The 27794-nt window shown below is 41.5% G+C and overlaps 1 protein-coding gene and 1 long non-coding RNA gene across 3 annotated transcripts in view; one reads left to right on the top strand and one right to left on the bottom strand.

Moving 5' to 3' along the window:
• Nucleotides 1-56: 56 nt before the first annotated feature.
• On the top strand, nt 57-27442 carry LOC136710686 (uncharacterized). 2 transcript variants are annotated; one of them, XR_010804656.1, is made up of 5 exons: nt 57-149; nt 1372-1545; nt 1722-2202; nt 3234-3362; nt 27250-27442. It is a non-coding gene; the product is annotated as an uncharacterized lncRNA (long non-coding RNA). The 2 variants fall into 2 exon arrangements; XR_010804657.1 differs by lacking the exon at nt 1722-2202.
• The window catches only part of cps1 (carbamoyl-phosphate synthase 1, mitochondrial), a 72031-nt gene continuing 68239 nt past the window's right edge, over nt 24003-27794 (bottom strand). Inside the window, exons 37-38 of the mRNA XM_066686435.1 lie at nt 26403-26532; nt 24003-25003 (exon numbers count right to left, since the gene is read on the bottom strand). Coding sequence (XP_066542532.1) covers nt 24905-25003; nt 26403-26532 — 229 coding nt within the window. The 3' untranslated portion in view covers nt 24003-24904. The remainder of the gene's footprint in view (nt 25004-26402; nt 26533-27794) is intronic.

Genomic DNA, 27794 nt, shown 5'->3' with positions numbered 1-27794 from the left:
GTGGATTTGGACCAATCAGTCTGCAGTAAATTTAAATATGTAAATGAGGGGATTACAGGCGAATACACAGATCACCTGTTTAAAATGGCCGACTGTGTGGACTTAAGGTGGAAAGGAAAACTGTGATAAGCAGCCAGCGCTTGTTTCAGGTGAGTGTATTTGTCCTAAAGTTCCCGCTTTAGATTGAAATGGGCTTCAGAGCCGCTAAACCGAACCTGGCGTTGGCTCCAGTCGAATCTCCCGTTCCACTTTAAAGTAAGAGTTTAGCCCGTGACCCGACGGCTTTCATCTTTGTTTAAAAATAATAATAATAATAATAATAAAAAATTAAGCAACTGACACGAAGATGAAGTTTGCTTCTTATTACAATTTTCCGTTCCGTCCTAAACTGTACCGAAGTTGCTGGGGAATATAAGGTGGAATGGTAACGTTACTTTCAAATTAAAACAGTCTCTAACTAAAAATTCAAAGTGTTTTATGTTTCAGTTGAAACGGAAAATAAAAACGCTTTTGTTTAAGTAGGTGCCAGTACTGCTAAGATTATTAGCGCCCCCTAACTTCGGCCACCTCCCCTGCTTGTGACAGACAAACGAGACCGTTACTACCACATTCAATTTTTTTGAGAGGTTCACCATGAGATTACGTTTGTCCTGTGTTGGTATCCGTACTCTACATGTAAGGACTACAATGTAAAATGGCGGTAGATTTTCCCCTCAGAGAAAAGGAAGCTAACCGGTAAGCTAACTTTTACACTGAGGGAAATATCTGTCGCGAAATGGAAATGTGTTGTGTTCCACATGGAGTTTTGCACACAAAGAATTACAACACTGTTAGAGACACTTAAATATTGTTTAGATATGTGATTCCTTGCAAAACTGATGTTTAAATGATCTACTAGGGCTTGATCTTATGTTTTTTGTTTTACCCAATGTGATTGGCTAAGAGAGAGAGAGAGAGAGAGAGAGAGAGAGAGAGAGAGAGAGAGTGGAATTGCACCATATACGGCAGTGGCCGGAAATAGGGGAAAGACTGATAAATTAGGTACAGTAAGGAAAAATGGGATTTCATTTGTTTATTCAGTTTTCAAATTCAAATCTGCTCCTCAAAATCAGAACTTCAGAAAAATGGAAAATAAATGTAAATACCTGTATCCGATCACACTCGGAATCAGAAATATTATGTATCTTCTGTGCATGAGCTGAGCTTGTACAAGGCAGTAAAAGTGCACATTACTGAACTAGGGGTCTTATATTGCGTTATGTGGCGGGGAATTGGAACGGCAAATAACTATTCATCACCTCGCATAAAATCACAAAATACTGCCGGAATATTTGCTTCCACTCAGTGTTCCTCTTTTCTCTTTTCCACCAGTCTTTACTGTGAAGAGGTTCTGAGTCACAGTTTCCAGATGGGTGGGCTTCAAGGTGGCGCAACAGGCAGTGGCTTCAGCCATCTTAGGTTAGGGGTTCGAGTCCCACTCATGTGTCTGTGTGGGTTTCCTCCAGGGGCTCTGGATTCCTCCCATGGTCCAAAAACCACATGTTGGTAGGTGGATTGTATGCATAGGTGCTTTATACAGGTATATCATGTGCTTTTATATGGCACTATAAATAATACCGGACAAATACCATAATTGAAAGTATCACACTATCGTTTTACTGTTAAAAACAAGTGAAAACTTCACATAAAATCAGACTAAAGGTGTGTGTTTTTTTTTTCAGACTTTACAAGAAACATCTGCCTCTGGAGGGGGAAAAAAAAGTTGGGAAAAATAATATAAGAGTAGGAAAAGAGAAGAGGAAAAACTGGCCTTGAGAGTAATCTCAATAGAGAGAAATCAATGTAGTGCAGTGTGTTGGAGGAGTGGAGGAGGAAAAGTGGAGAGGTGGTCGTAGCCTGAAGTTAGCACCATGATCTCTCTCCGTTTTTATTTTGGACGACTTGTTCCAACTTCCCTAGCACATTTAAACCCAGCCTGCTTCTATAAAGATCAGTTCTCTCGGGTTTGGAATAAGAGGTTATTCCGGTTTTTTTATTTTACTAGGTAAAAGTTCAACAGAAACATGAAATAAATGAAATAGAATATATCCTGGGCTTCCAAAGGTTTTTGATGGTGAAGATGTGGGTGGATTATACCTGCAGATAAGAACGGGAAATAGATGAGATGCCAGGGAAAAATGCATTTCCAATAAAACTGTGGCAGTAAGTGTGACCCTTTTATTGATTAATGGCCAAGCAATGATAATAAAAGCTTAGAAAGAGGATACAACTGTGACGAATTTAAAAAGAACAAGCATTTAGTACACACGAAATGAGTAATTGAGATTAATACATGGCCTTTACCATGTTTATATTCACACAATTAGGCCTCAGACAGATATAAAGCCTGTGGGTTTTGAGGAGAGAGCTGCTTTTATATCAGAATGTAAACATATCAAGTATAGTACCACAATTCTTGATCCTAAAACTATTTCATGACAAAACCAAGACCTTTGTGTCTTCTATGTTGTGCAATGGAGTGCTTTTTGTGCCCTGTATTTCCATTTTTTTTGCATAATCAATTTCAGTTTCATGATGGAAAGACCAATTTAAATAATCTATAATCATTAGAAAAAAAAATAATCTTGTTTATTACCTTCACTTGACATTTCAAAATGTTTTTCCTTCTGTAACGTTTCCATTGTGCTGATATAAGGTACAATATTGAAGGCTACAATGATTTTATGCCCATTCGATAGCATGGCTGGAAAAATATGCCCCAAACCTCACTTCATAACAAATATTTCCAGAAATAATTTAATTTCTCTTTGCCTGTGGTCATGCTTGGAGCTTGAGTGTCTCAAGTGGCCCATCTGTATTCCTCTCTGAACACACTTCCAATTAGCATATGCAATTTAACTCAGCTATAGGCAGAATACATTTATATTTACATTAATGACATTTGGCAGATGTTCTTACCCAGACTTGGAATACTGTTATAGGGGTGGGTAAATGTGGCATTGGGAGTCTTGCCCAAGGATTCTGATTAGTTAAGTGTGATGTTCCTGCCCAAGCTGAGATTTGAACATAGGGTATAATTAGCATATTCAGAATTGAAATTATTTGTTTATTTATATATTTTTTAACGTCATACTACTGAAAAAGCACTGAAATGTCCTGAAATGTTAGTGCATAGTTCAACCGAATCCCTACTGAGATGACATTTAAATTTACGCTTGTTCTTATTATTACAGATGTTGCTGCATGATTTTATTTCCGTCTGGATTTGCAACATCAGCACTGTTCTCCTTCCTCATCTGAGAAGACAAACAACCTGCTGTCTTTCACCAAACTCAGTGGTGGTCTCCTCTCACCATGGGTCTGTAAGTTTGTCTTTAGTGAGACGTTTTACATCAAACCACTGATTATTAAATAACACACAAAGAAGTTTGGTGGAGCTCCCTTCAAACTTAAGTCCTTAGGAGTAATGTTAATTACTGTTCATCCGAGCTAAGACATAAATTATACTAACAAGCCCTCTAAACAATATATCAAGGTTCTTTTTTTTTTTAAGCATTCCTGCAGCGCAGATGTAATTTGTGCTGTATAAAGACGCAGGGCAGTATTGAAAACTCTGGCTGTATGTCAGTTTAGCCTCTAATAAGCTTTTTAAGTTAATTAGGAAAAGACGCCTTCTCAGCACAGCTACGCTCAATGCTAGGAGTTCCTTAAGGGCATTAGTTGAGCTTTAGCATAACTGGACCACAGAGAATCTTCCTTTGCCACAGGAATACTAACTAGAGTCCTCCATACGCCTAATTGCGTGCTTTTCCCCAAAAACAAGGGAGCTGATAAGAGAAGCATAATTTTGCTGTGCCGACCGCAAAATGCTTCATTTCTCGGGTACATTAACCCTCCCTTGAAAATACGACAACAAAAGGGAATGGCCAGACACGTTTCTCAGCGCGCTCTCTCTCACAAATGCAGCAAAATGCAGTGATTCTAAGCTGTAAGTAATTTTAATAAGGCTATCATGAGAGATAAAAAGCAGGAGTAGAAGAAAGGAACCGAGGAAGTTGAGAGAGGCAATACTGAGTTGCTTTTCATTCCTAACGGGATTTTGTTCATGCTGTAATTTCGGGCTTTGAATAGTAAGTTGTTTTGCCCTAAACACACACAACATATTCTACATTATATTCTGTACACCACAGGCATTTTCAGTGGTTATATAAAAGGGTCACTGGATTAGGAACAACTACGTTGTGTCTCAGTGCACATTGCATCAGCCGCAGTGACCATACAGGGGCACTTTATAGTTCTACAGTTACTGTATAGAGAGACTGTAGTCCACCTGTTACTCTGCATACATTCTTATCCTCATTTCAAGGATCTACAATGGTCAGGACCCCCACAGGACCACCCACAAAGCAGGAAGTGCACAGCGTCTTGTAGTAATTATATGAGATATATGAGGAAGTATGAGTTTTTAGGATTGTATTTCATACTTCATTTGTGTGTGTGTGTGTGTATGCAGAGCCATGCAGACATTACACTCTGCGAATACTCAATTAAGGCGATTAAAACGAACTTTGCAGTACATGTGACCAACCGGAGGATTCATGTGGTAACACAATAAAAAAAAAAAAAAATAGGCAGAGATTGTACTTTTTACTCAACTGTAAAAACGTTGAGTTGCTGAATAGCTTTAAGTTTCAGCAGCAAATACCAACCAGCAGATCACTACATTATTTAAGCCCTCCCACAGAACAGTTCTGTGCCCCTGAGATCAGCTAGCTAACAGTGCTGAACTAGAAAAGCCACCGGGACGCTTACCCTCCGTTCTCAAAGCCATTCGTCCCTGCAGTGGAAGAGAGGCCAGTGAGCGTACATACAATGTAGGTTTTCCTAAATCCAGTGATCATTCAGTGTACTTGTGAAATTAATTATTTTGTAGTGATAGATGAATTTGTGAAGCCAATCGGTCGAATGGAAGAGCTTGGCGTAGCATGAACAAAGCCAAATGTGGTTAGGAATAGTGACCTGCGAAATGTCTGATTACACGGAACTAAAGTTTTAAAGGCAGCCTGCTACCTGCAGTAGATCTGACGGCTGTTTTATTGACAAAGCTGCGGCAAATTAAGACACTCTGAAACCAACATTTTGAACCCTATCGGTTTCTTCGTTCTCAGACCCTCGCAGGACAGCACACGAGAAAATGGTTTTGAAAGATCTATTAAAGCCATTTTCTCTGTCTCCAAAGCTGATGAGCTCCATTATTTCAAGCATAAAGGCGAGCAAGGTTTGCTTAAAGTAGGCCCTCGTAAGCGTTTGTTTTGCGAATGAAACCTGTGATTATCTCGTCCAGATGAGTATGGTTTCAGCATCATCAGTGCTACTCAACAGGTGTCCACACAAGGCCTGATCAACGCAGGACACACGTGCAGGTCCACGTTAGAACAGAGAACAAACACCCTCTCATTACAGAACATTAAGTGTAATACGACATGTTATTTACCACTGGGAGGAGACTTGACTGTTCCTTTTTAGCGAGGGTCCTCAGCTCATGTGGACAGATCTTAAATATGGAGCTTAATGACAGTGTGGCCACATGGCGTGAAAAGATTGTATTACTGTACGGTCTGTAGTGTGAAGCAGTTATCGGGTAGATTCCTGTTAAAACTGTCGGAGAGCTGTCACATGAGGGAGATGAAGTAAAACAAGCTGGGTGTTTTCTTATGCACTGTCAGAATGAGGTACAGCATAAACAATGTAATTAAAGTCCATTTGTATATGTTAAAGTTTAGACTACATTCACTTTACATTAAAATAAATACACTGAAGGTTCACTGGATTAGGAACACCTATCCTGTGTCTACACTCATTGTCCATTTTATCAGCTCCACTGACCATGCAGGTCATAGTTCTAAAATGACAGACTGTAGTCCATCTGTTTCTCTGCATACATTCTTATCCCCGGATGCTGATGTGGTGGTTGTGTTAGTGTGTGTTGCTCTTTGCTCATCTGTTGATGCACAGTTCGTGTTGGCCGTCCATCGGTGGACACGGGGCACTGTTGGCTGGACATTTTTGGTTGGTGGACTATCTTCAGTCAAGCAGTGACTCTGGGGGCTTTAAAAACTTTAGCAGCACTGCTGTGACTGATCCACTGGGACCAGCACAAACACACACTATCACATCACCACCATGTCCATCACCCAAATCATATCTGTTCTGTTTGGGTCCTGACCATTGAGAAACAGGGTGAAATGGAGGATGCAGGGGAACAGGTGGACTACAGTCTGTAATTGTAGAACTACAGAGTGCTCCGGTATGGTCAGTGGACCTAAAAAACCGGACATTGATTGTAGATAAATGGTAGTTGTTACTAATACAGTGCTTGTTCAGTGAGTACACATGAGGGAGCAGGGAACTATTTGTGTCACAGCCCTGGAGTCAGTTTGACAGTCAAAGCAAGAATATAAAAATGAAAAATATAAATGTTGTAACAGCAACAGAATGTGTGTTGTCATGTTCTTTTAATCATAGTACTGCATGTGTACCCTTGAGTGGACCAACCCAACTCCGTGACTCATATCTATTAAAAATGTATCAATATTTGAAATGTATTCAGAATTAGTTCTGTTGGTTTTGCGTTTTTCATATTTGGACTCTTTCAGCCGTTCTAGCTTTTTCTGCGCATTCAGGATATTTTGACAGGTACAACAAGCCCATATCCCCTGAACAGGCCCAGAAACAACACACACCCAACTCCTCCAGAGTATAGTGAATTTTGGGCTGATTTATTCATGCGTTTTGAAGGCAAAACAGCAGTGGCAGTGACACACACTTACACTTGTGACTGAGGAGCAGTGAACAGACCTGCAGAAGTAGGATTGTGGGTAAAGTCCTGCTCAGCTTTGAATAGCTCCTGCTTTAGGTGAAATTACTAACGTGTGACATAAGCTTTTTGTAATTTGTTGCTTCTAGAAAAGAACAAACGGTGTAATGTGTGTAGTCTTTATAATGTATCTATGGTTAACCTCAAGCATAAAGTTTGATTCTGGGTCAGTTTAGTGAGTCTGGGTTTGTTGGATGTACCCAGAAGTAACTTTGAATTTGGTCGAAGTGACGTGTAAACTCCTCAGTACTTAATTTTTAGAAACACTTGTGAACGAACTGAAGCAAAACGAATCTCTCATGTGGCTATTACAAGCATGTCAGGACTCCAGATCTCTTTTTGAACTTTAAGATAATTGTATTATTCATTGTATTATTCATGCATTATTCAAAAAGGGAAAGAAAAGGGGGAAAGAAATAGAGGGGGTGGGGGGGGGGGGGTAAACCTTCTAAAAGTAAAAGACACTTTGCTTTCACCAGAGCCACATGTAGCTTATTAGTATTTCATTGCCTGCTGGCGTGAGACACATTGACATAATTTTCCTAAGACTCCTTCAACCAATGGCAACTCTCCACAGCGGAGTCGGATCTCGTTTCCTTTATTATGGCCGGTGACGGTGCCTCTTTTCGTCTGGCTGCCAGTCACGGTGAAGGCAGGCTGAGATGTCTCATGGACGTTCGCGGCAGGAACCTTCTCTCCATGCCTCGTCCCTGCCCATAGATTATTCATTCGGCTCAGCGTGAGAAACCAATGTCAATTAGCGCTGCAATTTTCCCTTTCTTCAGTGAGCAGCAGGCCTCCGGCCGGCCTGCCCCACTACTCTGTGCATTATTCAGAACGCCTGGGTGTTCCTGTCCTCGCTCTCGATTCAGAGATGACACAGGGCCACCGGGGGGTCCTCCGTGTGGGGATGGAGGCGATGGCCACTAACGTCTTCCTTAATGAGTTTCCCTTGGCTCCTGTGGAGAGGTGAAGTGTGGCGGTGCTATCGGCAGAAGTGTAAATAAGGGTTAAATACACAACTCTTTACATTTCTCTCCTTCAGTTATCAAGACATCTTTTTAATTAGTGAATTTGGTGACGCTAAAGTGCACACGTTCTTGACACTTTTATAATCTTCGTAGAAAAGCATTGCCATTAGAATGAGTGCACTCTGGAGTGATGGGGCTCCATCCAGTGCCTTTAGAATGACTTGGAGTGGTGTTTGTGTATCGTCCAATGTGTTGTGGTTGAATACAATCAAATCCACACAGCAGTTATACAACAACTTGTCAAAAGCCGGCTGATACTGCAGCAAAGAAGGACAAACTGCCTGTTAATACCCACCCTTCATCTCATTATTTAGCTCCCCCGGTGGGAGTGAGGGTCAGACTGGGCTACTGTATGGTGACAGGTTCTGCTGTGTTTGGATATAAACAAAGTGACATGGCATAGAGAGATGCACTGATTTACTGTAGTCACGATTCAGACAGCATGCAGCGAGGCATGAATCAGATTGGTCTTAACTGTGTTATTCAAAAGCCATATTTGTTTTCTCATATAAGACTGGTTTGATTTGTGGTTATTTAACAGTCTTTGTCCGGAATACTTAGAACAATCACTGGTTTGGCACTACTAAGGTGGTGGTAATGGTGTGTTAGTGTGTGTTGCTGACAGAGCAGTGGTGGATCAGACAGATTAGTGCTGCTGGAGTTTTTAAACACTGTGTCCACTCACTGTCAACTCTGTGAGGCCACCCTACCTCGTTGTTCCACCATGTAGATATAAAGTCGGTTGTTGGACTGTGTTGCTGCAAAGTTCATGTTGGTCGTCCTCTAGTCCTTCACAGGTGAGGACAGGACATCGTCTGGATGTTTTTGGTCGGTGGACTATTCTCAGTCCAGCAGTGCCACTGAGGGCTTTAAAAACTCCAGCAGCACTGCTGTGTCTGATCCACTCGTTCCAGCACAATGCAGACAATCACAACAGCAACAGGTCTGTGCCACTGCAGTGCTGGGAATGATCCATCATTCAAATCTCTGTGACCATTGAAGAGCAATGGGTGGACTACAGACACACAGTTCCTGTGTGATCAGTGTAGCTGAGAGAATGGACAGTGAGTGTAGAAAAAAGGTCTGTTCCTAATCCAGTGATCGTTCGGTGTGTTAATTCACTATGATGGATGTCTACAAATAAACGTCTTCGAAACTGGGAAGGATCCTGCCTCAAATACGTTTAACCTTAATCTTGCACGCCCAGCACAAACAGAGACCTTGATGAACCGGATTAGCCGTGTTAGATTAGTCTGCTCATATCCATACCACTGAGGAAAAGTTTGATAGCCCTTCTGTCGTATGATGAATACATTAAACCACTGTGACCGAATGTCAGCTGTATTATGTTAAACCACATGCATGTACAAGCACAAAAAGCTAAAATATTTATCTCATACCCCCTGGCATTTGGGGATGTGCTGTAGCTGTCTTCTGCTGGCCTGAGGCTGAGATCCGCACACTCTGAATAGCAATCTGACCACACAGAAAGCCAAGGACTTTTCTCTCCGTCATTAGGATACATTGCAGACATATTTTCAATGAGTATTCTCTTTTCCTTTATTTCAGAAGCTGTGGTTTTGGCATGAGCTTCTCTCATTATCAGTGCCCTTGACCCTCAGTGTCTTTATACACTTGTTCAGGAGCCAATTCAGGCCAGCTAGGCCACTGCTCTCTTCGCCTTCAGCGTTACACCAGACCTCATTCTGACAGTCGGAATCAATTCTGATCTGTCTGCATGGATAAACTCAGTTCGCATACTGTTTGTGTTTACTTTTACGGTTTTGGTCATGATTGACAAGTATAAAGCCCAAAGCAGTTGGGATGAATCCCTACTGGGAGGTTTAGTTTCGGCTTACTTTAAAAGCCAAATGTTGGGTTCTTAAATGAGGCACCAGAACATTCACCAAAGCTTGTTGATGAGTTCAGTTTGTTGCAGAACAGTTTGCCCAGAAACTAATGGAAAACAATACATTTGTCTCCAAAAGCTTGAGGGAATCGATTTGTTTAGGAGTTATCTGGGGGATAATGGTCGCTGCTCTACACACTGACCAATAAACCTTGTCTGGAAAAGTTTCCTTGCGTTTTGTTGCAACGCCTGATTTGAAGTAAATAAATGGATTGAGACTCACTGAGATGTAAGAGCTCTGTTATTGTGCTATAACTTAGTATTGGCTGATACCCTCAGTGTTGGTATCGGGAAGAAACATCACTACGTTTGTGGATCTGAAGCATGAACTGAACATCACGAGCTCTGCCTCATTCATATTTCATTACTTAGTGTTAATTGTTTTTGTGAGCCATGGCCTCATTTAGGTATTTATCACTTTTTAGCCAACCTCTAATTAACCTCATCTTTGAATAGCAAGGCTGCTCTCAGAGAGCCATTACCATGCAGAGCCATGCTGCAGAGGAACACTGTTTTATGTGTCATATGCCAACAGTACGGAATACAGTACAATGCATTATAAACCTGCCAGCAGACAAAGTAGTTAAAGGGGGCATATTATGCAAAACTCACATTTTGCATGCTTTTGTATTTCCAGTGGGGCCTCTAAAAACATCCATCCATTTTCTGAGAGTCGGTTGAAAGATTTTGTTGTCAGGACGTCACAATAAGGAAATTAGCCTAGAACAACCCTGGCACCAACCCTCATCTGCGTCAATATGGAATGGGTGGGGTATGACCAGCAACAGCTTGTTTGCATAAAAGTGAAAGTAGCACCAGGTAGTGTTGCAGTCACACAGCTCCAGGGACCTTGAAGTTGTGGGTTCGATTCCCGCTCTGGGTGACTGACTGTGGGGAATTTGGTGTGTTCTCCCAGTGTCTGTGTGGGTTTCTGTGAGCTGTGTCTCCCGTTGCTACGTCTCTGGAAGTACAGGAGCCGCAGAGGGAAATGTCTCCCGCACAGGGTCAGTCCTGGTGTTCTAACGAGTCGCACTATCGATTATCTCATATAAAGTAGCTAAGCCTGATTTGAAGTAAATAAATGGATTGAGACTCACTGAGATGTAAGAGCTCTGTTATTGTGCTATAACTTAGTATTGGCTGATACCCTCAGTGTTGGTATCGGGAAGAAACATCACTACGTTTGTGGATCTGAAGCATGAACTGAACATCACGAGCTCTGCCTCATTCATATTTCATTACTTAGTGTTCTCCCTGTGTCTGTGTGGGTTTTCTCCGGGTGACTGTCTGTGAGGAGTGTGGTGCGTTCTCCCTGTGTCTGTGTGGGTTTTCTCCGGGTGACTGTCTGTGAGGAGTTTGGTGTGTTCTCCCAGTGTCTGCGTGGGTTTTCTCCGGGTGACTGTCTGTGAGGAGTGTGGTGCGTTCTCCCTGTGTCTGTGTGGGTTTTCTCCGGGTGACTGTCTGTGAGGAGTTTGGTGTGTTCTCTCTGTGTCTGTGTGGGTTTTCTCCGGGTGACTGTCTGTGAGGAGTGTGGTGTGTTCTCTCTGTGTCTGTGTGGGTTTTCTCCGGGTGACTGTCTGTGAGGAGTTTGGTGTGTTCTCCCAGTGCCTGTGTGAGTTTCCTCTGGGTGACTGTCTGTGAGGAGTGTGGTGTGTTCTAACTGTGTCTGCGTGGGTTTTCTCCGGGTGACTGTCTGTGAGGAGTGTGGTGCGTTCTCCCTGTGTCTGTGTGGGTTTTCTCCGGGTGACTGTCTGTGAGGAGTTTGGTGTGTTCTTTCTGTGTCTGTGTGGGTTTTCTCCGGGTGACTGTCTGTGAGGAGTGTGGTGTGTTCTCTCTGTGTCTGTGTGGGTTTTCTCCGGGTGACTGTCTGTGAGGAGTTTGGTGTGTTCTCCCAGTGCCTGTGTGAGTTTCCTCTGGGTGACTGTCTGTGAGGAGTGTGGTGTGTTCTAACTGTGTCTGCGTGGGTTTTCTCCGGGTGACTGTCTGTGAGGAGTGTGGTGTGTTCTCCCCTGTGTCCGTGTGGGTTTCCTCTGCGTGCTCCGGTTTCCCCCAACAGTCCAAACAAAAAAACACGTTGGTAGGTGGATTGGCGACTCATAAGTGTCCGTGTGTGTGCTGCCCTGTGAAGGACTAGCGCCCCCTCCAGGGTGTGTTCCCACCTTGCGCCCAATGATTCCAGGTAGGCTCTGGACCCACCGCGACCCTGAACTGGATAAGGGTTACAGATAATGAATGAATAAATGAATGAAAGAACCCTTAAATGTCTCATTCTGGAACCAGCAAGAATCTGCTTGTTAAGTGTGACGCCACGTGTGAGCTGAATATCTCAATCAATTATGTTGTTTTACTTCAGGGGTTCATTAAAAGGAATGAATTAAATGTAAAATGAAGCAAACGTGTCTTTGGAAGCACTGTTTACACATTCGCAGCTCATTCTGATCTGTGTGGACTGACTGTGTGCTCCGCCTCTGGGAGAGAGAGCTGCAGCAGCTCTGTCTCTGGGAGCCGATGAACCGAGGAGAGAGAGCTGTGTCTCCCGTTGCTACGTCTCTGGAAGTACAGGAGCCGCAGAGGGAAATGTCTCCCGCACAGGGTCAGTCCTGGTGTTCTAACGAGTCGCACTATCGATTATCTCATGTAAAGTAGCTAAGGTTTGTAAAGAAAGTAGCTGAAAGGATTTTTTTTCCTCTTCATAATAATTTGCTAGAAGGCCTGAAATGTCACTAAATCTAGTGGCAAAATCACTACCTTGGTTTCGCAAGGTCGCTGTGTCATGAATTTACAAGCTGATAGAGCACTCTTTATGTGAGAGGGATTTTGTGCAAAGGACTTAGACCTATTCTAACTTGTTTAAATGGAGGTGTAATATGTCCACTTTTAAAGAGAAACGCCATTACCCATGTGTTTATGAGAGGCTTTGCCTAATGAAAATCAATTGTTCTCAGAAAATATTTTTTCCCTTTGGCTGGGCATGTGGTAGTTCTAGAGCTCTGTGAAAATGTCAGAGACTACCCTTTCATTTATGTAAATTCCAGTCAACATGCCATAGTACATTTTTCTCATCAGGAAGAAAGCAGAAACCCCAATTCATTCGTAGATAAACACCGAACTGAAAAATAATATCAAACCACATATATATTTAGTTATGTACATGGTTATGACCTTTTGGATAATTTTTGGTATTTTCTTTTAAGATTTCATTTTCAAATAATTATTTTTCTTACCATACACAGTTACATAGTGCAGTTTCTGCAGTGCTGAGTGTTTCTGCAAAATGAGGTTTGGAGCTGGATTGGAGCAAAGTTCTGGGTTCTTAATGAAATGTTTTGGTCAGAATAATATGAGGAGAACCAGAGCAGTGTTCTCCAACTGTTCAGAATGACTGGTTTCAGCACCTGTTCCTTTTAAACTCGAATTGGCAGCCCAGGGTCCGAGTCTGGACCCAGACGCTGTCCTATCCTGTAACTGATAAACTATTAAGAGCTGTTTAGCCTTAACAGAGTGTTTGTTTTAAATGGCGTGACTCCTCTAGTCATTACGGTTCAGGTTTAGCGCTCCAGGAGACTCACAGACTAATCACACATGTTTCTGCATTTTACACGTGAGGCTACTCAGCCAATCAGATCCTTGCTTTATGATGAGCTCTGTGACTCCAATGAGTGACACACACACAGTGCGGGGCTATAGACTCCGCTGTCCTGGGGCCAGTAAAAATAGCCCAAGGGATGTGATAAAAGCTCTTGGGACACTTTCAGGACGACAACGTTGTGTGAGTTAAAACCTGAAACTTAAAAATATAAGGAAAAGATTATGGGTTGAAATTCTAATAACGCTGAACATGGATTGTATTTACTACAACTGCTATATCTACAAGACTACTTCAATATGCAGGATATGGCACTGATCATAATACAGATTATATATTATTTTCCATTATACATGATTTGAGAAAATGTTCTCTTAACTGGCCTTGAATGAATTTTTTAAAATTACTTCTGCTTTAAAAGGTCCTTCACGCATGCATTCCATAAATGGAACCAAAAGTGGTTCTTCTATGGCATTGTTGAAAGAACCCTTTGTAGCACCTTAATTTTTAAGAGTGTTGGATCTTGTTTGGGCGGCACGGTGGCGCAGCAGGTAGTTGTAGCAGTCACACAGCTCCAGGGACCTGTAGGTTTCCTCCGGGGTTTCCTCCGGGTGACTGTCTGTGAGGAGTATGGTGTGTTCTCCCTGTGTCTGCGTGGGTTTCCTCCGGGTGACTGTCTGTGAGGAGTATGGTGTGTTCTCCCTGTGTCTGCGTGGGTTTCCTCCGGGTGCTTCGGTTTCCTCCCACAGTCCAAAAACACACATTATTGTGATTTATTCTATATTTTCTGACATGGGGAGCCCACAAAAAAAAGACTAATTTGTTATTCACTGCAGATACATAAATATATGTGCACAAGCAAAAAAAAAGTTCTTATTAAGCTGATGGCAACAGTGGTGGTGCTCTACCAAGTCTTCCACTGTTGTTAAAACTCATTTCCCCTGCCTTTTGCAGCAGTGTGTCTAAGGTCCTCAGAACAATCCCCTTAATCATTTTTTCAACTGACTTCAGCAAAGAATGTCACAAACTGCTATCTTGAATTAACCATTACTTATATACTGCAATATTTATATGGGCTTAAAACTGGAGTGAAGCCAATACAAACTATTATAAATGAATGTGAAAAAGATTAGAGTGAAGAAAACTTAAGGGAGGAAACTGAAAATGGAAAAGAAAAAGTTCAGTCTCCCCTTAAGAGGTACGGACAGTCTAATACACTTCTTATCAGTGTTAGTCAGCTTTTAAACAAAGCCCCCTGCTCTCACACAGAAAGGAAAATGGCTTTGACATTTTTCTCTTTAAAGGTCTGTTAATTTCTCACTGGCCTCGAATAAGTATCACATGCTCTTATCTTTGCCATATCAGTCTTCAGTGCTCAACTTCTCCAGCTAAATTCAATCAAACGCTCAGTCTTGTGTGACTAGCTAATCATGACCTCCGCTAACTTCTCTCCCAGCACGCTCCTCCCAGAGGAGGGCCGGGACGCCACCGAAGAGAAAGCCCTGAAACTGATTAATGTATAATTAAAAGTTCTGCCTCCATATTGAGTGTGTATCAGCACACGTTCAAACCTCTGAGCTTTCTTTCACGTGACTTTCAAACTTCGTTAGAATAATAATCATAAAAAAAGAGGATCTTTAAGTTTCTACCACTTACAGGGAGAGTCCTCCCTGTAAGTGTCTGTGGGTTTTGGCCAGAAATGTGGTGACGCAAGTGTTAAAACTTCTTCAAGTGAGACTTTAGTAAGACTGTCTGACACAGATGCCAAACACAATGTGTCAAGAAGGCATGACTATGCACAGGAATAGAGCTAAACATCGACCACAAGCTCAACAGCCAGAGGCAAAACAGCAACTTTTGTGCAGTAGTACATGAGATCGGTTCAGTCCTGTCCTGTTCAGTGGCACAAACCAATGCCCTACCACAAATAAATATTTAATGTAATTAATAATTCAGCAGGAGACACAGGAATTATACATGTTTAAGGTGTTATATACTCACACCCACCAAATGGCCACTTTATTATGTCACTCCAATGTCAGTGTCACGGCAATGCTGAGAATAATTCATTCTATCCACCACCCAGGTATTCCCTGCTGGTGATCCTGACCACTCATAAACAAGGTACCAACAAAGAACGACTAAAACATTGGGGTTGGTGCAGGGGTGTCGTTATAGAGCCAAGTATTTTTAAAAAGTTTAATAAATAAGGATAAATACTTATGTAACTAGATTCCTTTCACTCTGTGCCCCAAATATTTCCTTATAGCAGCTGAAAAATAACAGAAAGCAAGTTGCCCACAGAAAGCAGTTATCCCCAGCACTAATCTAGCTCACCACCCGAAGCATAATAATCGCTAGCTACAGCAATATTATAGTAATCTGAGTCTTTCTGAGTTATATCGAAGTTATATGAGTGGAAAACGAAAGCCTGGACCTGGAGACAATTATCAATCTAATGTTTTATATTTTAACTAAAAGTCCATTTGTTTTGAAACCTGAGCATCTGAGTAGAATCAGCTGCAGCCACAATGGCACTTTGTGGATAAAATTGGACGCTCCATTGCACAGAATGCAATAATAAAAGAGGTTTTCATTGGATTTCTTTATTTGCATCTGGTTCATGGTCAAGGGCGGCACGGTGGTGCAGCAGGTTAGTGTCGCAGTCACACAGCTCCAGGGGCCCAGAGGTTGTGGGTTCGATTCCCGCTCCGGGTGACTGTCTGTGAGGAGTGTGGTGTGTTCTCTCTGTGTCTGCGTGGGTTTCCTCCGGGTGAATGTAAGGAGTTGGTGTGTTCTCCCTGTGTTCGCGTGGGTTTCCTCCGGGTGACTGTCTGTGAGGAGTGTCGTGTGTTCTCCCTGTGTCTGCGTGGGTTTCCTCTGGGTGACTGTCTGTGAGGAGTGTGGTGTGTTCTCCCTGTGTCGGCGTGGGTTTCCTCCCACTGTCCACAAATACACATTGGTAGGGGGATTGGCGACTCAAGTGGCCGTAGGTGTGAGTGAATGTTTGAATGTGTGTGTCTGTGTTGCCCTGTGAAGGACTGGCGCCCCCTCCAGGGTGTATCCCTGCCTTGCGCCCAATGATTCCAGGTAGGCTCTGGACCCACCGCGACCCTGAATTGGATAAGGGGTTACAGATAATAAATGAATGGATGGTTCATGGCCAACAAAAGGAGCTGTAGTTTGGATTTAAATAAATAAATCATTAAAAGCCTTGATTGAATAATTACTGCAGCAGTTGAAGGAGAAACAATTCTTTTAACCCAAATGTATGCAGAGAGTAGCTTCTCATTTCTCAAATAGACAGGCCAGAAGATATCTCCCAGCATTGCAATAGATCATAATAGATGTTCCTGTGTTTCAGAAGGGTCCGGTTTTTGTCCTGTATCAAAGAGAGATTGCTGAAATCGCTGGTTAAACGTGGTTAGAAACAGTCCTGCGCATTATTAAAACCAAGTGGTGGTCTGTCAACTTCACCCAAGGACTGTGGGTGGACGATAATTTTCTAAAACCTTGAATGAAAGTGGTCAGAGGTCACTTTTTTTTAAACACTTGACGTAAAATTGTAAAAAAAAATAATTTTAATAGTGAAAGGTATAGCATTTACATAAACACACACACAATAAAACAAGAACTTTCAAACTTTGTTAGAATAATAATCATAAAAAAAGAGAATCTTCAAATTCCTACCACTTACAGGGAGGACTGTGTGTCTGTGCTTTTTGGCCAGAAAAGTGGTGACGCAAGTGTTAAAACTTCTTCAAGTGAGACTCTAGTAAGACTCACAGGATTGGGACTGATATGTGACCATAAGAAAACCACTGGTTATTGCGTTGTCAGAAACAAAAACTTCTGATGAGTTCATAGTGACCCTATCCCAGAGTGACGAGCATGTACAGGTAACAGGGGAAGTGCATGAAGCTAATAATTCATCTAGCTTTGTGCTCACTCTGGAGGCAGTGTTGTGATCTTTGATTGCTTCAGTTGATCAGGTGTAAGCTAAGCAATGCTATGTGGCAATAAAAGTCTCATCATAACACGAATGAACTGGATAACCAGGTTATACCATCAATTAATTTTTTCTTCCATGATGGCCTGGGCATATTCCAAGGTAGTAATGCCAAGATTTATTTGGGCTCAGATTGTGAGAGTGGTACTGGGAGTCCAGTCTGGCATGCTTTGAGAGATGTACACGTTATGAACAGATAATCAATCCATGGTGACTTCATCTATGACAGCTATTGAGAATTGAGTTGAAAAGGTTTGTTTTCGGTAGTCGATTATGAAGCCTTGCTGTTGTGGTTCTCACAAAACCATTGAGGGAAAGGTAACAGTGTCCTTCAGAGCTACACTGTGTGCAGAATTATTAGGCAAGTTGTATTTGAGAGGATTCTTTTTATTATTTAACAACAACTTTGTTCTCAATCAACCCAAAAGACTCATAAATATCAAAGCTTAATATTTTTGGAAGTTGGAGTGGGGTTTTTTTAGATTTGGCTACAGATCTTAGGAGTATATCTGTTTGTGCAGGTAACTATTACCGTGCAGAATTACTAGGCAACTTAATAAAAACCAAATTTATACCCGTCTCACTTGTTTATTTTCACCAGGTAAACCAATATAACAACACAACATTTAGAAATAAACATTTCTGACATTCAAAAACAAAACCGAAAACAAATCAGTGACCACTATAGCCACCTTTCTTTACGATGACACTCAAAAGCCTTCCATCCATAGATTCTGTCAGTTGCTTGATCTGTTTATGATCATTATTAAGTCCATCTTTGATGATACCAGCCCACACCAGTACCCCACCTCCACCTTGCTGGTGTCGGAGTGGAGCTCTCTGCCCTTTACTGATCCAGCCTCTCGCCCATCAAGAGTCACTGTCATTTCATCAGTCCATAATACCTTAGAAAAATCAGTCTTAAGATATTTCTTGGCCCAGTTTCTTGTTCAAAGGTGGTCGTTTTTCAGCTTTCCTTACCTTGGCCAAGTATCACACACCTTCTTGATACTCCAGTAACGTTGCAGCTCTGAAATATGGCAAAACTGGTGGCAAATGGCATCTTGGCAGCTTCACGCTTGATTTTCCTCAATTCATGGGCAGTTTTTTTTTTTTTTTTTTGCACCTTTTTTTTCCCAGCACGTTTCTTGCGACCCTGTTGGCTATTTGCCATGAAACGCTTGATTGTTCAGTGATCACGCTTCAAAAGTTTGGCAATTTCAAAACTACTGCATCCCTCTGCAAGACACCTCACAATTTTTGACTTTTCAGAGTTTGTCAAATCTCTCTTCTGACCCATTTTGCCAAAGGAAATAAAAGTTGCCTAATAATTAAGCACACTCATATAGGGTCATTAGACCACACCCCTTCTCATTACAGAGATGCACATCACCTGATTTACATATTTTGTAGTTGGCTTTCAAGCCTATACATGCTTGGAGTAGGACATGTATAAAAAGGGTGATGTGATCAAAATACTCATTTGCCTAATAATTCTGCACACTGTATTGTGGCAGGTTCTGCTTTTCCTTCAATCCAGAAAGATGGAGACCATGATGAAATTAATAAGCACATAGTTACACTGATTGTTTAAACTGCAGTGGGTACTGCTCTACAAAGAGGTGGCCTTTGTAAAGGTTATGGCTTGTATTTTATATAAAAATATGTTGTTGTTATTATGTGCTGTTAAGTTCATCCTGAGTTCTTGTGGTGGCCATATGGAGTGTTTCTACATAATATCCTGTCTTCTCCAATATGTTATATTCAGCAAATGCAAATTTTGCCCCACAATTTGCAAAAAAAACAAATATACCTCTTATATATTAGTTATGTTATTAGTTATAAAATCCAGTTTTTTAATCGGGGTGGGGGGGTATTCAAATGTTCTGTGATTTGATGTATAGCAGGTACATATAGCATCAATTAATGTGCATTATTTTGAGGTGGAGCCAACATAAGATTGATTTTACAAAACGTATACATTGCAATAAACCGATGTATAAAAATCAGAGGATTTAGGGTTGATCACACAAACATTATTTAACAGTTTAACATCAATTCAGAGAACACAACTGGCAATGGGCATGGTGGCCTTAGGATCACTCGCAGCTGTTTCATTAATAATTCTGTCCTATGAAGGTGTGTGAACAACTGTGTTTTAATGTAAAAAGGTTTTATTCCAAGGATTTCTATTGGTCCATGAAACTTTCACACAATGTGAAGAACCACTCCTGTGTTCAAACCACATAATAAACTAAACATTTTTTATTGGACTGCGACAATAAATTGTATAAATTGAAGATCTCCGCACGTTTCTCTTTCTGAAGGGTGAAGTAGTTCAACTCGTTCCAGAGTGTTCTGTAAGTGACCTGTGGGTCCCTCCGGCTCGGTAACAGCGGGTCAGCAAGAAGGATCACATCAGTCGCACATCAGCTTAATCATCAGATTCACATTCTCCAACAAATTAACCTCCATCCACTCGTGGAACACTGAAGGAGTCTTCAAACTCTATCAGGGCAGCAGAAGGATGAAAAACACTCCAAGCTAATTAAAGCGATCTGTTTAGATCTTCAGAGAATTTACCTAAGTTGCTTTGCAACTGCTTCTTTCGCTTATCCGAAGGTTTAATCAGCCTCCTTAATGAATGAGTTAATCTGTGGCCAGCGCCAACCTGCGCTATCGATTAAACAGGAAATGTCCTCGCCTTGCTGGGGGGGAGGGGGTAGCTTTGAACTTAATTTGCACAATCAATCAAACAATTAATGAAGTTGTATGAGGGAAAGAGCAGCAAAGTGAAGCCGACGCAGAACGCTGTCATCCTGCCTCGAACAGTTCTCTTAAACGGATATGTTTTTCCAAATACTAATCCCAATCTACAAAACTCTTGACCAACTGCACAAAATCTGCTCATAGTCAAAACCAGACTCGACTTGTGACCTTTTACTCGGCGCATAAAACTTTTACATGGACAAATGTCAGTCTTAGCAGTCAGCTATAAACAGAGCTGTTTGTTTGACCTCGTTCTTCCATCCAGTCATTAATGACTGACCTTTCTCTTGCTGTGTGAGTTCGTGGGGCTGAGGTCACTTACGCAACTGATAATGAACAGTCAGTGCATGATTTTATCAACACAAGATAATTTAAGCAATTCTTACACATAATAATCAAGACTCTTCTACTGTAATATTTCTTTACTGTTTTATAATGTAATTATTGGTCACTTCAGGTACAGAACGTTATTATGGGGACCCAGCCTTTATTCCGTGCCAGAAGATCCACTTAAAAGCTGTTTCACCTGAAGCCATTGTCTGGACGTTATAACTCTTATTTTTTTATTCATTCCTTTTATGATCTCTTAAAATGTTATAGTCCCAGTGCCTAACACAATTAATACACGATCCAGTCATAACATTGTGACCACCTCGTTTCTACACTCGCTGTCCCATTCTCTCAGCTCCACTGACCATACAGGAGCACTTTATACTTCTGCAATTACAGACTGTAGTCCACCTGTTTTCTGCATACTTTATTATCCCCATTTCAACCTGTACTTCAGTAAAATTGCTCAGCAATACAGATAACACAAGGTTGTTCAATGGTCTCCCATAGGGCAGGTCTGATTTGTGTGGTGGATCATTCTCATCGCTGCAGTGACATTGTCGTGGTGGTGTTAGTGTGTGTTGTGCTAGTACGAGTGGATTAGACACAGCAATGTTTCCACTCACTGTCCACTCTGTTAGACACACCTACCTTATTGGTCCACCTTGTAGATGTAAAGGCATAGACAGTTTGTGTTGGTCGCGCTCTAGTCCTGCAACAGTGGACATTGTTTATGCCAAGTTTGGTTAACTATTCTGAAATTAGTGAAGTTAGGACTGTTGTCCCCGAACTGACTGTGAAAGGTGCCATCTACATGTGCACCACCCTCATTTCACCAGTCCATGAGGAAAATCCACGTTCTTGCCATTGTAAATAGAAAAGAACTACACTAGAAGATCACAATAACACAGTGCTGTGTAACGTTATCAGCCTGTTCAGCTTTAGATTAGCAACACAGGACCGGTTTAGTTGTGGGGAAGTGCACGGTTGATGTATTAGCCTTTGCCTTTGGTCTAACAGCGACAGTTAACACAAAGCAAATGGTATAAATCTTCCCTTGTGGTGTGCAGGTTATAGATGGACAAAGCTGCTTGATTACGCATTCTCAATAGGCTCCGAAACTTCACCAGGCGAGGGACCCTGCTCTGATCGATGTGTCGTTCCCACCAATTGATAAACAATGGCAATCAGTCTTAAATTCATTGGGGAGGAAAACACTATTAACTCACTGTGCTCCACTTTATTAAGCCAGGGGATTTTTAATTCAACATCCCTCTATCTCCCATGAGCGCTCTCTAAACTCTCACTCCGCAAAGTGGTTGAACAAAGAGACAATAATAACAATTCATAATGAAGGGACAAATGAAATGTAATTTTAAAGAAGCATAAAAATGTGGTTTATGCTAATTAAAAGCACAGTTCAGAACACAAGCCCTTATTACTTACACTGTATAACGAGCACTTCTTCTCTAAGGGTGTGTAAGAGACAAAAATAAGAGATGAGTAATGACATGTGGAACAACAAATGATGTGGGTGTTTATTAAACTCACCTAAAGTCTTCCTATGCCTCGCTGTTTGAAGATTCGTTCTTTCACACAGGCATTGTCATTTTTTTAAATTTTTTTTATTTGGTTTTTCCCAAGTATCTCAATGGTAACACATGGATAGTGAAGGAGATTTCAACAGATTCTTCAAAATACCTGCAGAAACCAGTGTAACAAGTAAACCAAGTCATTCAGAGTGGCTTAATGTGAAATGCTGTTGTAGAGTCTGAATTGTTTTGATAGAAACCAGACATCCAGTTGTTAGAAATTCGGCATTGAAGAGTCAGGAGACTGGAGTTCGGCATTGACTGGAGTTTATTTACACATACACAGGATCATGTATAAGTACAACTGGGTGATAGAATGCAATTTTAAGATGATCTGAAGTTTGGAAACTGGAGGTTCAGAGGTTTCCTTCTTGTGCATGCAGAAAAGCATGGGCTCAGTTTGACGTCAGTTCATTCTGTACCCAATCCAGTCTGTTCTCAGTCCAGTCTAACACCAAATACAGTGGAACCTCTACTAATGAACGCCTCTACTAACGAACTTTCCAAGATACGAACCGGGCATTTGAATATTTTTTGCCTCCACCAACGAACCACGACTCTAGAAACGAACCCAAGCCTCCGCCGAGCCGGCGTCTGGAAATGGCCACTGACTCCAATAGGTGAGTCTCCCAGCGCTCAGACTTGAGTAAGCTTTTAAGATTAGCAAATTGTAGCTTAGTGTAATTAGTGTAAATAGCAGACATCGAAATTCGTGCTAAGTTAAGCCGTATCTACGCTTCGTCTCCACCCACCCCCTACCTCCCGTCATACAGCCAGTGCCTGTGTTACTGCTCCAGCCAGTCGTCACGTCTTCAAGGTAGAGATGTGTAACCACTTAAAACTTTATTATTTCTTTTTTATTACTGTTACCACTGTATTTCTCTTTTATTTTTAGTAACGCTACATTTATTTTTTTACTAATTTGAGAGTGTTGTAAACATATATCAGTGCAAAAAGGGTGACTTTCGGGGGGTGGGGGCTGGAACGCATTAATTGCTTTTCCATTATTTTAAATGGGGAAAATTGACTCAAGAAACAAACTTTTCTACTTACGAACCGGGTCACGGAACGGATCAAGTTCGTTAGTAGAGGTTCCACTGTATTTTAGAAGGGGCTTATATACATTGGAGAGATGGTGGAAGGGAATAGGAGGAAGATGATGAGTTTGAGGTGGGGTAAGAGCATTGAGAGGAGTGGTATCATGTGGGGGGGGGGGGGGGGGGTGGTTGGTGGGAACGGGGGATGGGATTGAGGGGTATAACAAAAGGTCACACAAAGCTGCAAAAAGACCATATAGTTTCTCTCTGCGTTTTAAAGCAGAGTAATTTGTAATATTTGCTTTTTTATAAAATATTACACTTTAAGCATTAAATCTAATCCATAAAGTAGATACAGACACTGTCTGATGCCAAAGATGTCTTATCTTATTTGGTCATACATGGAGGTTGTTGCTGGGCAAAAATATTCCCCCCAAATTTTTATTTACAGGAGGTCCTCGACTTACGACGTTGATCCGTTCCTACGTCGCATTGTAAACCAATTTTCGGTGCAAGTCGGAACATGCGTTATATAACATACTGTAAGCACTTATCCTATCCTAACACCTATCCTCCTCGGCCCCGAGCCGCGTAACCGTGTATTCTTCCGCCGCACACGTTACGACGCAAAACCACTTAAGTCGAAACAAGGCTTTATACAGTAAATGGGAGATGTGTCGTCACCACAAAACATCGTAACTCGGCACTGACGTACTCTGAGGACCTCCTGTATTTATTTATTTATTTTTACACTTATCAACATAACATAGCGAACTCAAAACACTTCTGAAATTTCAGAGATGGTTTTGAACTATTCATTTTGTTATTTGCTCTTATTCCCATCAGCCCTCACTGTAAACTAACATTGTCTACAATTAAGCATTTTATTTTATATCAAAACACTCAACTCAGAGACTGACTTATATAGCATTCTTTTTTTAAATACCCCTTTAATTGTAAAGTGGAAGACTTACTTCTCAAAGGCATCTCCTTCTCCTCTATTATACACCAGCATCATTATATCCTAATTAAGCAGACTACCGCGTATGCACAATGTAAACTGGAAAAACAAAACTCAGAAGAAACCTAAACCTATCAAAGGCTGTGGTGGTCCAGTAGACCCTTTAGGGCTAAGGCAAGTGCTGTGTTCAACACAATGAGGGAAAAACTGTCAAGAGAATCAGATCACAAATATAAACAAAAAGTAATACTAACCCCAGGCACAAATCCTAAGATCAGTCACTTAGAAAGATTCCAAAAATCCCATTCCCCTAGTTGTCACACATTGTCAGAAAAAATGTTCACTGTGGTAGTAACCTCAAGGGACAATATCCAGTACATTTAGTTAGGGACCATAGTTGTACCTTATTCTATTAAAAACGGTAGATTTTAAACTTTTGTTGATGTCATACCCCCAATTTCATATTCAGGGCTTATTTTATTATTGTTTTACACATTTCTATAAATATTACATTGTGAATATTTGTGTTCCCTAAAGGTACATTACAACTTTATTCCTTTTAAAAGGTACATTTATAATGATTGTACTTTAAGTGACCAATAATATACCTCTACCGTACCTCTCTTTCCCAGAATGACAACCCTGTAACCCTTGAGTGTGGCTGGAAAGCTCTGACCACGTTCCAAGAAACATTAGACACAGCAGTGTGGCGTGCACTGCCCACAGCTGCACTCTGAACTCTGAATATCAGTGTTGTGTGTGTGGGCGGCAGAGGGGATGATGTGGTCAGTGGTCATGTGTCTCTAACCCTGCTGACCGTTCTCTCGCTGGCGGTAGTGGAAGAGACTAGTAGTGTCGAGCTCACCGGAATACTTAATTGCCTCAACAAACAACTTGATGACCTGTCAGGGGTGGAAAAAAAACACACACATTCAGGACTTATAGCAAGTCTGCATTATTACCCCTTTTCACACATGCACTGGAATATTTCTTGATTACTGAGTTTACCCCGAGGAACATTACCACCTGCTACATTCAACACAGACATTAGTCTGACTTTACCCAGGTAAAATCGGCATGGAGTTTCTACCGCAAATGCTGCACAGGTGCCGCCCAAAGCCCATTTATCATTTTCCATTGTGAGAGCACACCTCATGCAGAAAATCTCCCGCACTGAGCTTAACATGTGAAAGACATCCATCTAGATCAGAGGTTGGCAACCTTTACCACTCAAAGAGCCGTTTGGACCCATTTCACACAGTAAAAAAAAACACTGGGAGCCACAAAACCCTTTTGAAATTCTAAATGAAATAACACTGGGCTTTTTTTTGCCTTTGTGCTATGTATTAACAGACTATACTGTGTTACATTTATGAAACCAATGAACGACTGCAGAGAAATGAAATAACTTTTCTGTATGCAATAAAACATTTTTAACTCCGAAAAAAAGACGTTGTGTTGACGGTTAAGTAAAATACTCGATGTCTATTTGAGTCCTTGTAGTAATGGAAAAAAAAAACACGCCAAACTTAAATTATCCACTGGCAGCAAACAAAAATGCTATGCTCTCTCTGTGTGCCATCGTTATTTTACTGGCGCCGTGCAGTCAGCTGTCAGAAAGTTCCAGAAACAGCACACTGGTGGGTGTCGCACATTGGAGGACAAAAATATATTAGATGTTACAAGATTGCCATAATCTTCATAGAATTACATTTTGAAAATAAACGAACCAAAATAAAATACATTTTAATTAAATACTCGTTAATTATTTTTAAAAGGTGAGCCGCATCAGAGGAATCAGGAGCCGCAGGTTGCCAACCCCTGAACTAGATTTATAGAGTTTGGACAAGCGGATTGTACGTATTATATTGACCACATCAGAAAATAACGAGAATGAAATTCACCCAATAAACCAATGCATTCTGAATATATTTTGCACTTTTAACCTACTGTAGCTCCAGACTACAAACATCTGATTTAGAGAAAGTACGATTTTACAATTCTGAAATTCACAGCTCCCATTTTTGGTGTTATAGTTTCAGTCTGGCACCACAGCCCTAGCTAGCAGTTGTGCCCACTCAGTTCTGTATGGACAATCAGAACCCCCTGATTAACACTGGAGTGGTTTTAATAGCTGAATATGCCACGTCTGAGAGTACAAACTGAAATCAGGATACTGTATTTCCTGCCCCCATGTGCTATAAGCCGTAAACATTGTAGTCAGACAAAGCAGCAGCACGGAATAAAGCGGAGTCTGGTCTAATTCTGAAATGGGAGAATGAGGATGTTTGAGAGGCCCACCTGGAAGTTGGTGATAAGTGGCACGCCGTAGTCCACTGCCATTCTGCGAATGCGGAAGTTGTCCTTGAGGAACTTGGTGTTGTTATTGGGTAGATTCACTACCAGGTCAATGTGGCCATCACTGAGTAATCTGCAAGACGATTAAAGAATTAAAAGTAGATCAAACACACATTTAAACCAATGTCAACTGGGTTTGTGTCCTTGGGGACATTTGTAAGTGTTCATAGTAACAAAAGATACAGTATTGTCTTGTTCAGAAAAAAAGAAGCATGCATATATTATATACAGGGGGTCCTCAACGTACAATGTTGATCCGTTCCTATGTTGCGTCGTAAACCAATTTACAGTGTAAGTCGGAACATACGTACATACTGTACGTAAATATCATACTGTAAGCAATTATCCTATCTTCACACCTATCCTCCTCGGTCCCGAGCCGCGTAACCGCGTATTCTTCCACCGCACACACCACACACGTTACGACGTTTACAACGCAAAACTACTTAAGTCGAAACAAGGCTTTATACAGTAAATGGGAGATGTGTCGTAACCACGAAACATCGTAACTCGGGACTGACGTAACCCGAGGACCTCGTGTACATACAGAGTCATTGGGCACTAGGCAGGAACACACCCTGAGGAACCCTCACAGGGGAAAGCCAACTCGCTCAGACATTCACACTGATGGACACAATGGGCCAGTGGTCAACTGTGTGAAATAACACATGCAAAATAACGTGCATTTCCAAAATAATAACTTTACAGAAGAAAGAAAATAATTTCTTGACTTTCTGTAGAAGTCAATGTATAATCATTCATTCATTCATTATCTGTAACCCTTATCCAGTTTAGGGTCACGGAGAGTCCAGAGCCTACCTGGAATCATTGGGCGCAAGGCGGGAATACACCCTGGAGGGGGCGCCAGTCCTTCACAAAGCAACACACACACTCACACCTACGCAAACCCACGCAGACACAGGGAGAACACACCACACTCCTCACCGAGAGTCACCCGGAGGAAACCCACGCAGACACACGGAGAACACACCACACTCCTCACAGACAGTCACCCGGAGCGAGAATGGAACCCACAACCTCCAGGCCCCTGGAGCTGTGTGACTGTGACACTACCTGCTGCACCACCATGCCGCCCTAATGATATATAAATAATATATTATGATGTTAATGATAATGATATATATAAAATATAATATACCAAGCAATTTGAGCACTTTTGGTTCATTCATCATGAAGTTTTTACACAATGTGGAGGACAGCTGCTGTGTTCAAATCGACAAAAATGGAGATGCATGCTTTGCTTTGGAATGCGCCGATATGTGAAACCCATGAGGCTGTAATCAACATGGATCAAATGTTCCAAAACCTTTTATA

The sequence above is a fragment of the Hoplias malabaricus genome, chromosome 12 (assembly GCF_029633855.1).
Source record: "Hoplias malabaricus isolate fHopMal1 chromosome 12, fHopMal1.hap1, whole genome shotgun sequence".
Lineage (NCBI taxonomy): Eukaryota > Metazoa > Chordata > Actinopteri > Characiformes > Erythrinidae > Hoplias > Hoplias malabaricus.
Note: the sequence above shows the minus strand (reverse complement) of the source record. Positions and strands in the feature narration are given on the sequence as shown.